This window comes from Corvus cornix, chromosome 17 (genome assembly GCF_000738735.6).
Source record: "Corvus cornix cornix isolate S_Up_H32 chromosome 17, ASM73873v5, whole genome shotgun sequence".
Lineage (NCBI taxonomy): Eukaryota > Metazoa > Chordata > Aves > Passeriformes > Corvidae > Corvus > Corvus cornix.
The window spans coordinates 3,527,201-3,542,663 of NC_046346.1; the positions used below are offsets into that span (position 1 = coordinate 3,527,201).

The 15,463-nt window shown below is 53.4% G+C and overlaps 1 protein-coding gene across 1 annotated transcript in view; it reads left to right on the forward strand.

Moving 5' to 3' along the window:
- The first annotated feature begins 3,795 nt into the window (after window positions 1-3,795).
- Window positions 3,796-15,463, forward strand: part of VAV2 (vav guanine nucleotide exchange factor 2) — a 124,002-nt gene continuing 112,334 nt past the window's right edge. The window contains 2 exon segments of the mRNA XM_010398008.3: window positions 3,796-3,918; window positions 3,920-4,102. Coding sequence (XP_010396310.2) covers window positions 3,898-3,918; window positions 3,920-4,102 — 204 coding nt within the window. The 5' untranslated portion in view covers window positions 3,796-3,897.

Genomic DNA, 15,463 nt, shown 5'->3' on the forward strand with positions numbered 1-15,463 from the left:
TGAGCTGCCTCAGGCCGTTCCTCTGCTGTGCCATGGCTGCAGTGAGGGGCTGGGCGCTTTTCCCCTTGCCCAGTTCCTGGGGCTGTGAACGCTGTGTCTGTCTGATTTTGATGGGAAACCGGTTGGGATGGAGCCCGGTGGAGGATCCTTAATCAGTGAGGGTGTCCCAGCAGCGCAGTGATGGCATTGGGAGCTGTTAACTGGTGGTTGCTGGTATTCAGCACAGCTGGGGCATCCCAAAGTGAGGCTGTTCCACAGAGAAACGCCCAGGGAAGTGCCTGGGGTCAGAGTCCTTTTCCAGTGGAGTTGTACTCTCAGGCTAAACAAAGAGCACCCGTGGCTGAACGCTCCCGTTGCTCCAGCACAAGAGGAGAATCCAGTTCATCCCTTCTGCCTTGCACTGAGCTGTGCCAGGTTAATTTTCCTGCTCCTTCCCATGGTGACAGGCAGTCACCTCCGTGGGCAGCTCCAGGAGGTGGCTCCTGCGGGAAGGGCAGGGACACGAGCTGTGCTGGCAGCACTGCAGGCCCTTAGCAGGAGGATAATTGCAGGGAGTGTGGCAGGGGGCAGGTGGAGCAGGTGTGTGATGAGCCAGACAGAGGATTCTTGTCTGTACCCTGTAGCTGAACACTTTGGTGGCCCTGTGATTTCCCCCTCGCTGATAATCGAGCAGCGGGTTTGCCGAGCTGGGGCTCGCACAGCTTTCCTAAAATAGTTGGTGAAAGGAGATCACAAAATCTAAGGGTGTGTTGCAAATGGCACGTAGGCTGTGTGACAGCTGCCGTGCCAGCAGCCGGGCGGGCTCCTGCTCTGGGGACCCTGGCTCCGGCTGGAGACACGTCTGTGTCCCCTGGCAGCCAGCACGGCTCCGGGACAGGCTGGTGCACGCTTGGACTAATCCAGAAGGTGGCAATGGCAATCCACAGACACTGGCTGGCTGGGAAAAGAGGATTTCCTGGCGGTGTGGCTCTGCTGTTTAAGAGATATTTTCAGAGGGGCTGCCCCGTGGCTGCTTCTGTGCACGCGGGGAGTCAGCTCTTCTCCCAGGAGTGACACCAAGCATTGCAGAAAATGCACATTACTGGGAAACGTGGCCACATCCCAGGTATGTTTGGGTTGATGTGTAAGGTATGGTGTCCTCACACATGTTAGTGCATTTAATTTTCTTCCTTCTCACCTTCCTTCATTCTCTCTTTCCCTCCTCCCCTCCTTCCACTAGTTTTCCCTATTCCACGCTGGACTGGGATGTCCCCAGCCTGCTCTGTTACGTTCCCAAACTGCCACCACTTCACCAGCCAGGTCCCCCTCACACCCCCTCTGCATTGGGACCCGCTGCCTGCCAGGCTCCTCGTCTGTACACCCTGAGACATTTGGGGCTGAAAAAGCACAATGTTCCCTCTGGCAGCATCTTCTCGGTGCATCCAGCCACCTCTCGGGCTTCTCTCCTGCAAGGAACTCAAACAAAAGCACACGGAGCAAAGTCTGCGAGCGGAGAGAAGCTCCACGCTGGGTCCCCAGCAGAGGGTGGTGTCAGCCTCTGCCCTGCCCGGCTGTCATTCCCTGTCATTCCCTGGGTGCCCGTCATTCCCTGGGTGCCCGTCATTCCCTGGGTGCCATTCCCAGCAGTGCCAAGAGGCAGGAGAGGGGAGCACCAGCTCCAGCACAAAATCCAACCTCTTTAATGTATTCAAGGTCCCTTTTAGCTTTAGGTCCATCCTGAAAACAGCATCTGAGTCCTCTCCACACCCCTCCATCCTCTTGCAGGACAGTTTGTACAATCTGGAGCTCACAGCTCACCAGCGTGTGCTGGAGTCAAGCTCTTCCCGAGCCTGGCTGCACAGGTTTTGGTTGTTTTGATTTTTCCTGCTCTCAGAAATACCTCTGCCATCAGCCCTTTGGGTTGCTGCAGAGGTAGGCGAGGAGCGTACTTGCTCCAACACCTCCCACGCAGAGCCTGGCTCTGCAGCTGCAGGGATTGTTCCCAAGTGTCCAGGGGCCAAGAACGCTTTTTATTACTCAGTAAAAAAGCCAGGCTGTGGCTCGCAGCTTTAATTATGCACATATAATAAACTCCTCTGTTGTCGTCTACCTACAGACCTGACCTCACACGGCAGGCTGGTACTGAGTCAACCAAAATTATCCCTGGCACGACTCCACCACCTTCAGTAGCCTCGTGATTCCTGCCTATGGGTGCTGTTGGAGGGCAGAAACGCTTCGTGAAGAACTAAAAAATCGAGAAAATCACTCTGAGAAAGCACCTCCTCGGGGTATGGGGAGTGTGGGCTGAGATCTGGATTCACCCGGGGCAGGGCGTAGCTCTTGATGGTGAGACAGGAGCGTGTGGATGCTGCTCCCTCTTGGATCGCACTGTTCGTACCCTGCCCTGGCCCAGGGGCACAGCCGGGCTGAGCTGTGGACAGCCAGCACCTCGGCATGAAAGCATTTCTTCTTTAAAAAAAAAAAAACCAAACTTCCTTGGAGTATTAAACAATTATTTTCTGTTCTTCGGAGAGATCCTCCTTCCTAGATTGAAAATGAAGGCTCATGGCTGTAGAGTTGCTCCTTCTCCTTTATCTCCGCTCGGCTCCATTTGGAAGAGATTAGTGTTGCATTTGTTTGACATCCAGGTTAATAGCTTCCCTTCGTCCCAGTCCCGGCTTCCGGTTTTGGCTATCTGGAAAGGCGGGCTGGAAATTAATCGGCAAACTCTGGGGAGAGGATCTCGGAAGAAAACTCAGAACAGATTTGAAAAGAGGCTGTTCTAAGCCGCGCTGATTTGGATGGAAGCCACCGGTGAAAATTAGAGATTTTTCAAGAGTTTGCTGCCAAGGAGTTAATGCGTGAGAGGTTTTTAATAAATACACTGGTAATTAATTATAGGAGTTGTCCTCCCGTTTGAAAGTCAAGGAACGCGATCGCTTGTTTGGGTTAAACATCTCCCCTGCAGTATTTGCAACCCAAACACGGGATGACGAGTGGCAGCGAGCGGTCAGACAAAGCGGGGTCTGTGTGTGTGGGGGGAGGCGGAGGAGCCCCGGCACCGCTCCTGCCGCTGCCCGCAGGGCTGGGGCCGGGGGCAGCGGGGCCAGGGGGAGCCCTGGGGCGGGGGGGACCCCACAAAGTGCGGGGGAAGCTCTGCCAGCGGGGACAGCGAAGCAGCACCGGGGCTCCGGACGGCTTTACCGGAACAGGGAGAGGAGCGGCAGCGGCGGGAGGGATACGACAAGGGAGGGGGGGAAAGGAAGGAAAAAAAAAAAAGGAGGAAAAATAAAAATGGGGAGGGGGAAAGGAAAAATATAAAGGGGGGGGGGGGGGAGCGGGCTCCGAGCCAAGGCATCACGAAGCACCCCCCGCCCCCGGGCTCCCGCAGACAAAGGGGCGGCGGGGCGGACCGGGGGCGGGCCGGGGGCTGCTCCCGCTGCCCGGGGCGGGGAGAAAAGTCGCACCCACGGCGGCTCCCCGGCTCGGTCGCGCAGGTGGGGTCCCTCGGCGGCACACGTTCCCGCGGGGTAGGGCGACGGAGTTGCACGGGGGTGGCCCCGCCGTACCCGGTGTCCGCCTGTCTGTCTGTCCGTCCGCCGCTTTGTTCCCGGAGGATGCGGCGCGCCTAACCCCGGCCGAGGCGGTGGGGCCGCAGCGGGGGCAGGGGCAGCCCTCCGCCGGAAAACTCCGCGCCGCCCTCCTTCCTCCTCCTCCTCCTCTTCCTCCTCCTCCTCCTGCTCGGAGCCCCGGCGCGGAGCGATGCTCTCGGGGGCGGCGGGCGGCGATGGAGCGGGGCGGTAGCGCGGAGCCGCCGAGCAGAGCGGCCCCCTCGGGCAGCTGCCCGCGGCCCCTGAGCGCCGGCAGGAGGAGGAGGAGGAGGAAGAGGAAGGCCGGGCGAGCGAGCAGAGCGCGGCCATGGAGGAGTGGCGGCAGTGCGGGCCGCTGGCTCATCGACTGCAAAGTTTTGCCCCCGAACCACCGGGTGGTCTGGCCATCGGCGGGGGTCTTCGACCTGGCGCAGGCGCTGCGGGACGGGGTGCTGCTGTGCCAGCTGCTCCACAACCTCTCCCCCGGCTCCATCGACCTCAAGGACATCAACTTCAGGCCGCAGATGTCCCAGGTAGGAGGGCAGCGATGGATGGAGGGGTGGCTGCGTGGGGAACCCCCAGGAGCACGCCCGTGCCTGGATGCGGCTGTTGCTCTCGCAAAACTTGGTGGGATGAGGGGATGGGATGAGTGGGAGACCCTCTGTTTCAGCCCCCCCGGATGCCCGGCAGCCCCTCCCAGGCTTGATCCCCCGGTTTCTCGCCGGTCCAGCGCCGGGGGAGCCGCGGCCGCACGGGAAAAGCTCCGGGGCGGGGAGAGAACACCCCAGGAAGGAGGGAAACATCCCCCTTGTGTTTACAGTCATGGCGAAACAAAAGCAAATAACAGGGCTGAGAGCAGGAGATGGGATTGTTCGGGGCTTTTATGGAGGCGCTGGTTCGTCTGAGATGTGCGGGAGGAGCGGGCGCCGGGACAAAACTTTGGCTGGGAAGACTCAAAGCAAAATAAATGAATAAATTTATGAAAACACCCGAACTCTGATGCTCTGCGAGCCTGCCCCAAGCCCGGCTGGGCAGGGAGCGAAGCCGTGCCCGAGCCCTGGTGCTGCATCCCCGCAGCTGCTCTGGGGCGGGGGGTGATGGGGGGCTCGGCTCAGGGACCCCAATTGCACCCCGGCCCCCCTGCCCTGTCCTGTGCCCTGCTCTCATCGTGGCTCTCCCCTTTGGGTACTTTAAAAGGACTCTATCCTTGGAAGTGTTTCCAGTTTCTGGTTGGTTTGGTGGAAGGAGGCTTAGGCAAACGGAAAAAAAAAAAAAAAAAAGAAGTAAAATCAGCTCAGGTTGTTTTGGGTCTAAATGCGCTGCTGATGTTTTTGCAAGCTGAGCTGCAGGTATTTGCATGGGAATCGGGAAGTGAAATCGATTAGAAACAAGCTAAATGGGGTTTGTGCCCTGCCCGCCGGCAGCCCCTGTGTTGACAAGCTCGCTTTAGAGTGTGGGCTTTTATTTTTGAACAACAACAGGTTCTAGTGGTGGAACTGAAGGGAAACTTTTCTCTGTTTAACTTCGCTGAAGCCTTCAGAGATAAATAACCTCCAGTGCCCACATGAGCTCTGTTCCTGTGCTGTGCGAGCACGCTGCTCATCCAGCAAGTCCCTTTCCCTTTTTCCACCGAAGTTTCGTTCCAGGACAATGGCTTTTTCGAGCTGTTTGTCACCCAGCGAGGCACAACCAGGTGTGCTGGGGTGGCTGCTGTGGTTGAGAACAGCCAGGAGCTCCCAAACGTGGAGCCCCTCTTTGGGGAGCAAAGGGCGCTTTGCTGTGAGGATGTCCTTGACCCTACAAAACACCGGAATGGGAATCCCCAGCCCCGTGGTGAAACCAGGCCGAGTGCTGGCCCAGAGTAAATAACAACACGTCCTGATGCCTCTGCCCAGGGTGGAACAATGCTGTGAGATTTCCTCTTGGCTTTCCAGGCTATGAACTGATCAAACTGTTTTCCGCTGATGTTTCCAAATATAAACTGCCGTGCAGGAGCTGTGCACGGGGAGGGCTGGAGCTTTCCTAGAACGTGCTGAGAATGGCACACTGTGTTTTGGGGTTGTTTGATTTTTTTTTTTTTTTTGTAAGGAAATACTGCAATCCTACCAAGCTAATTTTGGTGGGGTATTTGCCCTGTGGGGAGTTGAGAATGAGTTTAAAGATGTGGCATTTGGGGATGTGGTTTAGAGGCAGATTTGGCAGTGCTGGGTTATCAGTTGGACTCGATCTTAGAGGGCTTTTCCAACCTCAGCTCTGGTTCTGTGGCACCTGTGATCGGGGAGGATCCCAGGGGTGTTTTGGAGAGGAGGCTCTTGCTGCCCTTGCCGAGGCAGGTGTTGCTGGTTGGAGGGGGGGAGAGTTTACAGCCCTGCTGTCTTTAATAAAACTGCTTTCTGCTTTCACCACCCAGCTGCTTTCACAGCTTTAGGAGATGTGTGAGGGGACTGATTGGGATGGGTTTGGTGGCTCTCTGTCTGAAAACCAGGTCATTAGAGGGGACCAGCACAAGGCTGAGCCCGAAGGACGTGCAGAGCATCACCTGGTGTGGGAGTGGATGCTCTGATGAGGCTCAGCTGATGCTTGTCCTCAGCCAGGATGGGACCCAGACCACTCGAGTGAGCCTTTATACGTGATGCGTTTGGTGCTTCTCTGGCAATTCCTAGATTTGGGAATCTGGCTTCTTCCCATGGTGGTTAAAGGCACTGGCAGCCAGGTGAGGTGAGAGGGGAGGAAGGGGCTGAGCCCAGCCACAGAGGGGACAAACACCCCTGGGATGCCCCAGCCTTGCTGTGGCTCTGGGTGAGCAGTTCTGTGTCTCCAGGCCGGATTTCAGAGGGATAATGCAGGAATCCATCTCTGTCACCCAGCTCTGATGTGCTCAGACACGGGGTAGGGATGTGCAAGACAGAGCACGCCGAGGAACTTCAGAGGTTGTTTTTGATGATAAATGCACATTTTGCCTGGCTGGCTGGACTGGCTAACCATCTGTCTGCCTCACTGCAGAGCTTATTTTGTTATTAATCAGGTGAAGTGCCAGGGGACAAGACACTTGTGCTAGACTTGAAACACCCAGTAACACTCTGTCATCCACCTTTCCTGCCGAATTAAGTGGGGCTGTGCAGGTGTGTAATTTTAATAAACACATTTTTGCCCAAGGTGAGCAGCGTTTCAAAGGCCAGAGGTGAAATCACATCTCTGCAGAGAAGAGCTTTAAGATCACTGGTGTGTTATTTTTTGAATCCCTTTCCATGCTGATTTGTTCTTCCTTGCAGCTGTTGGAGGTGTGCTGCGAGGTGAGGTGGGAGGGCTGGCAGCGCAGGGAGGCTGCAGGGACTGGTGCTGTGGAGAGATGAACTGGTGTCCCTGTCCTCCTAAAAGCTTCCCCAGCCTCATAAAACCTCCCTGTGCTTGTTCAGTAGAGAGGCCAGACTGGCCACACAGCAGTAGTTTAATACGTGATGCTTAATTAAATAAACGAGGCAAATCACCCCGTTAGGTTGCAGTCTGACGTTTGCTTCGTTTTCATGTTCAGTTCCAGAGACCCAAATCTGGTGTTTGGTGGTGCCTGGGAGGATGGGATGACCCAAAGCTACTGAACTTCCAGAGTGGCCAACAAAATAAACAGGAAAAACAATCTTGAACCCCAGCTCTCTTCTGAGAGTGCGTGGATGTGAGGCCAGTTTCAATGAGCCTGGAGTAAAACTTCAGTTCTGCTCGTTGCTTTTGCTGTTGGGGCTGTTTCTGGAGAGTTGGGAAGTGGCATGAAGGCGATTGCCCTCAGTGGTTATTGATCATTATTGTGTTATTGTGGTTGGATTTTTGGGGGTGTCATTCAGGGTGATTTTCCAGCCAGCTGGGAGAGTGTGATGCAAAGGACATTTGAATTTGCACGTGGGAACAGAGGTAGGAGCCCTTTGGTTTGCATTCCCTGTCCCCCACCCCTGCCCCAGAACCTCACTCCTCTCCCCATTCCCCTTCCTAATTCCAGTCCTCTGTCATTTTGTGGTACAGCTGCTCTGGTGAGGGAGATGGAGATCTTTGAGCTTTGCATTTTCATCAGTAATTAGGTTTGAATCTTAATTTTGTTAAGTCTCTGGTCAAATACAAATTAAATGACTCTCCACATGTGTTTCAGCATAAAAAATACGTGCAACAAAACACCTGCATATTTGGGCGAGGTTGATGTTTGGTGGTGTGTGTTCTGTGAAGTTTTCCTTTTCCTTTCTTTTTTTTTTGGCATTTGTCTTAGATAAAATTAATCCTTCCAGACACCTTTGCAAGTGGGTGGGGTTGATCAGGAATTATCCAGGAAAACTGGAGGATCTGGGAGCTCCTTGCAGAGTTCCAGGTCCCTGTCCTTCCTCTGGTGGTTCAGTCCCCTGGTGTCTGAGCTCAGCCTCGTGGGGATGTTGTGAAGGGCATTTCTGCTCCCAATCTCTGCAGCTGAAGGAAAATGGGTTAATTCAAGGGGAGGAAGAAGCAATAACCCTCCAAATCCTGCCCCATTGCCCTGTCCTGGTTGTCTGGGCACCTGCTGCAATCTCAATGTTCCTCGGTGTATTGAGAGGTGGAAATTGGTGCCTACACAAAGCTGTTGAGATGTGATTGAACGTCAAGACTCCCATGGATACCACATTGTTTCCAGCCCTCCTCTAAGGCTGATCTGGACACTGCTAAACATCTTTATATTTTCCCTGCTCCAGAACCCGCTGGATTCTGGAAGTGAAGCAGCCACAGCTTTTAAGTGTCTGCGTGTGCACAGACTCCAAGTCAGCAGCAATGGGCAGCTCGTTAAGGCTTCTCATTTTGAAGCATCTCCACGTCCCTCCAGAGGGAATCCACCCTGCTCTGCAGTGCCTGGAGGTTCGGCTGGGGCTCTGGAGGCTGATGAGATGCAGCAAATGTCATTGGAGCGATGGCTGGGCTGCCCACTGCTCTGCTTTGCTCTTACCAAGGAGCCACGCAGACAACTGACTGCCAGGATTGATGGCTGCACCGCCCCATGCCTGGCTGAGCTGTCAGGTGGCTCCGTGCCTGTTGTTTTTCCTCGAAGGTGGCACTCATTTGCTATCAAAACCCTGTTTATTGGTGATGTAGGTGCTGTGACAGCTGGGAGCAGGTGGTTTGGGGCCTCCCCCAGGTGTGGGGGAGATGAGGGCATGCTGGAGTGTTTGGTGCAGGTAATTATTCACAAGGCTTTGGGGTTTTTAATGTGCCACTTGAAGGCTTTATAGCTCCAGTGCTTGTAATTGCTTCCACGTGTCACGATAGTAGTTAAATTTAATTCAGTGTCATCGGAGCTGCCTGGGTTCTTTGAGCAAGGTCTGCGTAGCCACTCTGATTTACCCTGCTCAGGTCCTCCAGCTTTTTATTTACTCTCTGCTTCTTGAAACTGAGTTCTGTTCCAAAAAAAAAAGGGCTGTAAAAAAATGGCCTCATTACATATCCCTGTTTACTGTGTCTCACTGACTTCCCGTTTGGATGTGCTGAGCCTCACAAAGGGAAAAAAGGTGCTCTGTGTGCTCAGCCAGGCTCGGGAGCTCCTTGCAAAACAGGAGCTGCTCCCACTCTTCCTGCCCAGCCCCACTGGGTGCCTCCTGCATGTCAAGCAGAACCCTAAAACCTTGTGTTAGCCAGAGGTTGGACCCTTTTTGTGGCTGTCTGAGGGTGCAGGATCCAACTGAACGTGCAGCTGAAGGCTCATAAGTATTCTGGTGGGGCAGGAGAAGGTGGAAAGTGTTGGATGGATGCTGTGGGCTGTGGCAAGCAGCATGAAAAGCAGTGAAAACGTTGGGGTTTTTTTTTTCCCCCCCTCACCCCTTGAATGATTGATGAGAGTTAAATACCTGCATTAAACACCTACCAGTAACTGGGCTCTTGAATGAAAAGATGCCTTTAAAAGCACAAGGCCAAAGCAAACAAACAAACAAAAAAAAGGCGATTTGGTGGGTTTTCAAGCTGGGGCCGGGCTTGGAAGCTGCCTCCTGTCCCAGCAGCCTGTTGATGAGCTGTAAAAAATGCTTGGCTGGTCCTTGCTGCTCGGTGGTGATCTGGGTACCCCGCCAGGAGCAGGGGGTGCCTCGGTGCTGGGTCCCTGCAGGCAGGAACAGGAGGATTTGTGGCAGTGGCCCTGGCGATGCCCAGCTGCTGTGGCTGGGTCTGAGGGGGCTGTTGGGTGAGGAATCAGGGAATTAGGGAATGTGGGGTGGGTTGTGAGGGAGGGCTGAGCATCCCCACCTCAGCCTGGTGGGATAGGACCCACCACCACCACCCCCCACTTGTGGGTGTGGGAGCCCCAGACTTTTTCTTCAGCTCCTCTGGACCCAGAAGGGACCTGATTTTTGGCAGGGACAGAAATGTTGCTTCAGACTGACCTGAGGGCAAATTTTTGATCCGTTTCTTTGTCGTTTCTTAAAGAGACAAAGCCTTTTCCCAGTGTTTGAGCTGTTTCCCTTCTCCATTTGACGCCCCTCAAGCTGTATTGAGAAACGGATCGAATGTGCTCATCCCAAAAATCCCAGCAGCCTGGACCGGGCCTTTTTGGGGCAGAGCTGGGCTGGGAGATCAGGATGCCATTGATTTAGGGTGCAGTGTGAATGAGTTGGGTGCAGGGCTATGAGGTGCCTGTGTTGGGGTGATGGAGGGATGGTGGAGCTTGGCAAATGCAGTGAGCTTGGTAAATGCAGTGAGCTTGGCCACGCCTCTGGGAGCTGAAGATTCTCCTTGATTTTTAAAGCATGGATCCACCTTCTTTGAGCTGTGCAGCAGCTTTCTAAAAAAAAAAAAAAATTATTTCCTCACACCACTCTCAACATCAGTTTTTTCCTTTGGACATCCAGTGATCCTAAAACGATCTTGTGTCTGTTCCTCCAGCTTCCCAGAGCTCTGCTCCCACCCCAAGGCTTGCTCAGTGCCCATCAGGGTGACCCTGTCCTGTTAATGCTGAGTCCATCTGTCTGCCCAGCTGTCCCTGCAGCATCCTGACACCCCTGGGGCTCCTTGGTGAGTGCTGGCCCCAGGCACTGTCCCTGCTGCCAGCCTGCAGTGTCACCCTCAGCTCTCCTGTCAGGATGAGCTCCAGGGCTGGAATTTGGGCACAGGGTGACGTGGGTGTTACCCACGAGCGGCCCCCCAGGTTCACCTGTCAGCCCTGCCATGTGTCCTGCTGATTCTGAACCTCGATGCTCCTTTTACAGGAGGGGAAGGACCTTCCTTCTCAGGGTAATTTTGTCTAAGTCTGCCTTTGACAACTTCAAACGTGGCGTTGATGAAATTACTTTTGTATCTCCCCTGGAGAAAGGTCTGTTCCTAATAAAAGCGACTTTTCCTCCCTGCTTTGTGTTTTCCTTGGTTGCAGCTCAGGGCTGTGCTTCACCCCATGATACAACTCTGGTCAAGCATTCCCTGCCCTCCACCCTCTGGAGCCTCCCAGGTGTCTGGGGGATGGTCAGGCGGGGCTGGGCTCTGTTTGGGGCAGGTGGAGGCTGCAAACAGGGTACGGAACTTTGTATAGAACAAATCCCTGCTGCTCTCCAGGTGTCTCAGACCTGGGGTTTGTGACTTTGCAGCTGCTGAGCCCTGTGGCTATGAGCTGCTAATTCCAAATACATGGGGATTTTGTGCTTCTGGGAGTGTTTGACTGCGATCCCATTCTGGCCTAGCCCAGCCCTGGAGTCCAGTCTATGTTAACAGTAAGGTTTAGCCAAGGTGCCCTAACCTGAAGGGGTTTTTTAGGGTTTACAGCTGTGATGGGTGTTTGGACTCAGTCCCCTCCTCCTGTGTCAGAGGGTGTTTGTGCTCTGCCAAAAGTAGAAGGAATTGTAAAAATTCAGGTGTTGATGGATCAATTTACTGGTCTGTGGAGACCAGTGGAACAAAAATCAGTTATCCTCAGGGAGGTCACTGCAGAGCAATCAGATTTCCCAGCCTTGTCTCACAAGTCCTGCAGAACAAGTTTTTGGACACCTCTTTGGACCTTCCTTGGACAGTTTTTGGATCCCTTTTCTGAAGTTCCCCAAGCAGTTGTTTCACCCTGATGCCAGCCCTTCCTGTCACAGGACAAAGGATGTGCCTGCCCCTCATCCCTCTTCTGCCCAACACCCGTTGCTTGGAGGAGGTGATGTGGAATCTATTCCTGTTTTGTAACCCGTGGGCCTGCCCTGTCTGGACAGCCAGGATTCAGCTGGGAGATCCTCCTTTGCCTCCTTGGAAAGCCACCAGCCTGACTCATATCCTGACTTGCTCCTCGTGGGTCTGGTGAACTCTGCAGTCAATGGACTCCGTGGCGTTGCCCGTGGTACAGACCCACCAGTAAATCAGATTTTATTCACTCTGTTGCCCTCTTGGCTTCTCAGGATTGGATTTTCCGGGCTTGCTGGACCTGGGAAGCATCTCCCATCTTGTGCAGTGCCCTCTCCCAGACCGTGCTCCAGGTGCTGAAGGTGGTTTGGCACAGGGAGATGCTGCCAGCTCCCTTTGGATGTGATGGGAGTGGGGAGGTTGGGAGGGGTTCGTGCCTCTCTGGGGTGTCCCTTGGTGCTCCATGAGCAGCTCCCTGTGCCTGCCCCCACTGAGGCCTTGCTTTGGCCCCCAAACCACCAGGATTTAGTAAATGAGGAGATGGGGAAGGTTAAAAGGTTCCCATAGAGGAAATTTACTCTTTCTCTCTCCCAGCATTCAATGCCTTAATGCTGATGGAGAGGGGGGAGTAAATTGGCCCTTTTACAGCATTCATATCTTTTGTTGTGCTTTATAGTGGTTTACAGCTAAATGGAACATCTGGTATTTGAAGGGGGCCGAGGAGGGAACAGAGGAGGTTTGTGGCCGGCGAAGGGGAGGAGTGATTTGTGTTCAGCGCCGTGAACACAGAATTAGCTGTGAAATCCGCGCAACTCGGGGGCACTCAGCGCCTGGAAAACAAATGTCCAGCCAGGCTGGGAGCTCCCTGTGCTCCGTGGCAAAGCTGTGGCAGCAGGGATGTGCTCCTCCATCCCTGTGGGAAAACCCCATGGCAGGATCTGTCACTGCGTCCTCACCGAGCACCTGCCCCGCAGGGGGATGTGCTGCACCCGCTGGTTCTGCTCTCCAGGATGAGTTGTTTGGCTCCTCTGGGTCTGTCAGGTGCTTGGAATGCTCCTGGAGCTCTCAGGTTCACGGGGGGATGCAGGATTTTCCTAAAGCAGAGCTGTGCTCCTGAGAGGTTGGGCTTTGTGGTAGAAGCAGCGAGAATGGGAGATGGATCTGTGACGGTGTAAATATGTTTTATATATAAAATATGGGATAGAGGTAGGTGTGTGAAAGAGAGGAATATATTTATATATAAATAAAATTGTATTTCTTTAAGAGCTGGAGTGTGTTAAGCCCTGGAAATCCCAGGCTGAGTGGCATGGCCCCAGGACAGGAAATGTGCACAGCATTGGGACAGGCTTGTGTGCACATGGAGAGCCTTTGTGTTTATGGGAAGCACTTTCTCATGTGAGTGATCTTCCAAGAAAATCACTGGTGAGTCTTGGAGAGGGGAGGAGACAAAAAAAGAAGGAGACAAGGCTTTTCCTCCCATAGCTGTGGGAGAATTGAGGCTTTAAACAGAAAATAAACCAGAATTTTCCTAGCAAACCCAGCAGAAGAGTTTATGATTTTTTTTTCCCCTTTATAGACCAGCTTCTAGATCTTTATTTTCCTGCTGCTGCTGAAGGGTTTGGGGCTGTTTTCTGGGAATTGCTGCTGGAGCAGCAGCTGTTCAGCACAGCGTGGCCCTGGGTGGCTGAACTGGGGCTCCCTTCAGTGCCCCTCTGGCAGCAGATGCTGCATCTGCAGGGTGTAAATGGCTTTATTCTGGTGCCTGGCACCAGATGAGCTGGTGCTGGGCAGAGCCCAGGTGATGGCAGAGCTCTGTATTTTGGGGACAGGACATTATTGTGGTGCTGAGGCAGCTTCCAGCTCTGGGGTGATGCCTGCAGGACCAGTGGGGTGGCTGCTCCTGGTGCAAAATTTTAAGTTTTCAAGGTGCAAAATAGGCCTAAGGATTGCCAAGGGATTGGGAGCGTGGAGCCAGCCCAGCAGGAACCATCCCAGGAGGAAGGCTGGAAGTGTGGGGCTCCCTCTAAAAAGGTGGATTTTTCAGGGTGAAGTTGCAGGACATGAAATGTGACCTTTGCTGACCTGTCCACACTGGTCTGTGCTGGGAGTGGACATTCCCAGGCAGGTATCCCTGCCCATCCCTCCCCATGGCTGAAGGGTTTTCTGAAATCATTTCAAGTTCAATCTAGAATCCTGCCAGATGTGAATCATCCCTGAGTGGGTTTCCAGGTCACAGTGCTGAGGGCAAGCTCCTGGGTGGTATCACAGATTTGTTACCTCGCTTTAACCCTTCCTCATTCACCGATTTTGGGTTCTCCAGGGACAGGGATGCTCACACTGATGGAGTGAGGACACTTCCAAAGGATTTCCCAGCTTTAATTGCTGCCACTCCTCGCAGCTTTGGCCACTTCGAGCATGATGCAATCAGTGTCTCACTGGTGAGAACTTCACCTGAGATGCAGAAAACGTGGCCAGATATCCTGAGCTGCCAAACCTGTTCCTCTGGTGAGAGGGTGAGAGGTCAGACAAACCTTTTGCTTCTCCCTCCCTGCGTTTTCCACCCTCGGTGTGCTCAGCTGCACGTCCCCACATGGAGAGCACCTAAATATTTTTTTCTTAGAGGTGACAAAGGTTAGAAGTCAATTTTCCTTGTATTGATAGCTTGGTTATCTCGGGAAGGGTAATGAGGAGGCTTTAATGAAGCTCCAGTATCTGCCTGGGAGTGGGGTTTCAGCCAGGTTGTTGCAAGAAGCATTTCTAATTAGGAGAGATTTAATTCCAGATTTTTGTCATCACCCCCCCCCTTCCCGCTTAATTATATTTGCTAACGTGTTTAACAGCTTTCCCTTCAGAAAAGAACAATTTATTCAAAGGTCATAAATAGATTCTGGCATTAATTACTCCAGGAGTCACACTGGGCTGCTCTGGAGAAAGCAACTCCATGGGGAATGCTAAACCTTTCGCAGTTGGATTTATCTGTGGTTGGAATGACTTTGTTTGCACACACCCCCCCCAACAGAGACACCTCCAAAAAAACCCCCAAATAGCTGATTGCATCCACATTTGTGCCCAGCTGAAAACCCAAGGGGATCTTGTAGCTAATTTCCCCAGGATTTTGGAGCAAGTCTGCAAATCACAGCATCTCCCTTGATCTCTCCGTATTTGTTTTACGAGATTTGGGGGTGTTTTTGTCAATTAGTTTTGGATCCCATCGTTGCTGTGGATGCTGAGGTGGAGCAGGGAGAGCAAAGCCTGGCTGGAACCAGTGGCAGAAGGACAGGGCTGAGCTGTTCCCTCCTCCTCACCCCCTCCCAGGCTCAGCCGAGCGCCCAGCTTAGGTTAATAGTTTTTGTAACCTCCAGATTTTGGAGTGGCTGCAACATCTGTTCCAAGTGATAATAAAGCAGTGCTGAGGGGGAATTAGCATACAGCTGCCAGGGTGGGGGAGAGCCTCTATAGAAAAATAAATGAATTTATTGATGGAAGATGAAGCCTCACTGCGTTTTCATAGTTCCTGGTAATTTCGGCACTGTGGGCAAAATCTGTTCCTTTGCAGTGGGAAAGGACGGGGGACTCTGATGTGTGTTTGAGTGTCCTTTGTTTCGTCATTTCACCCACAGCCAAGAGCACTTTTTGCTGGCTTTAGGCTCTTTTTGAAGGTTCAATCTGCCTGATGAGTCCTCCTGCCTGCGTGGGGCTGGGCTGGCTGTGTGTGGGGGAATATTTAATATCCCTGAAATAACTCTGCTTGCCCGGCGACCTGATCCCGTGGGTGGCATCCCTGCACATTGTGCTCATAAAAGTCTCTTTTTCTT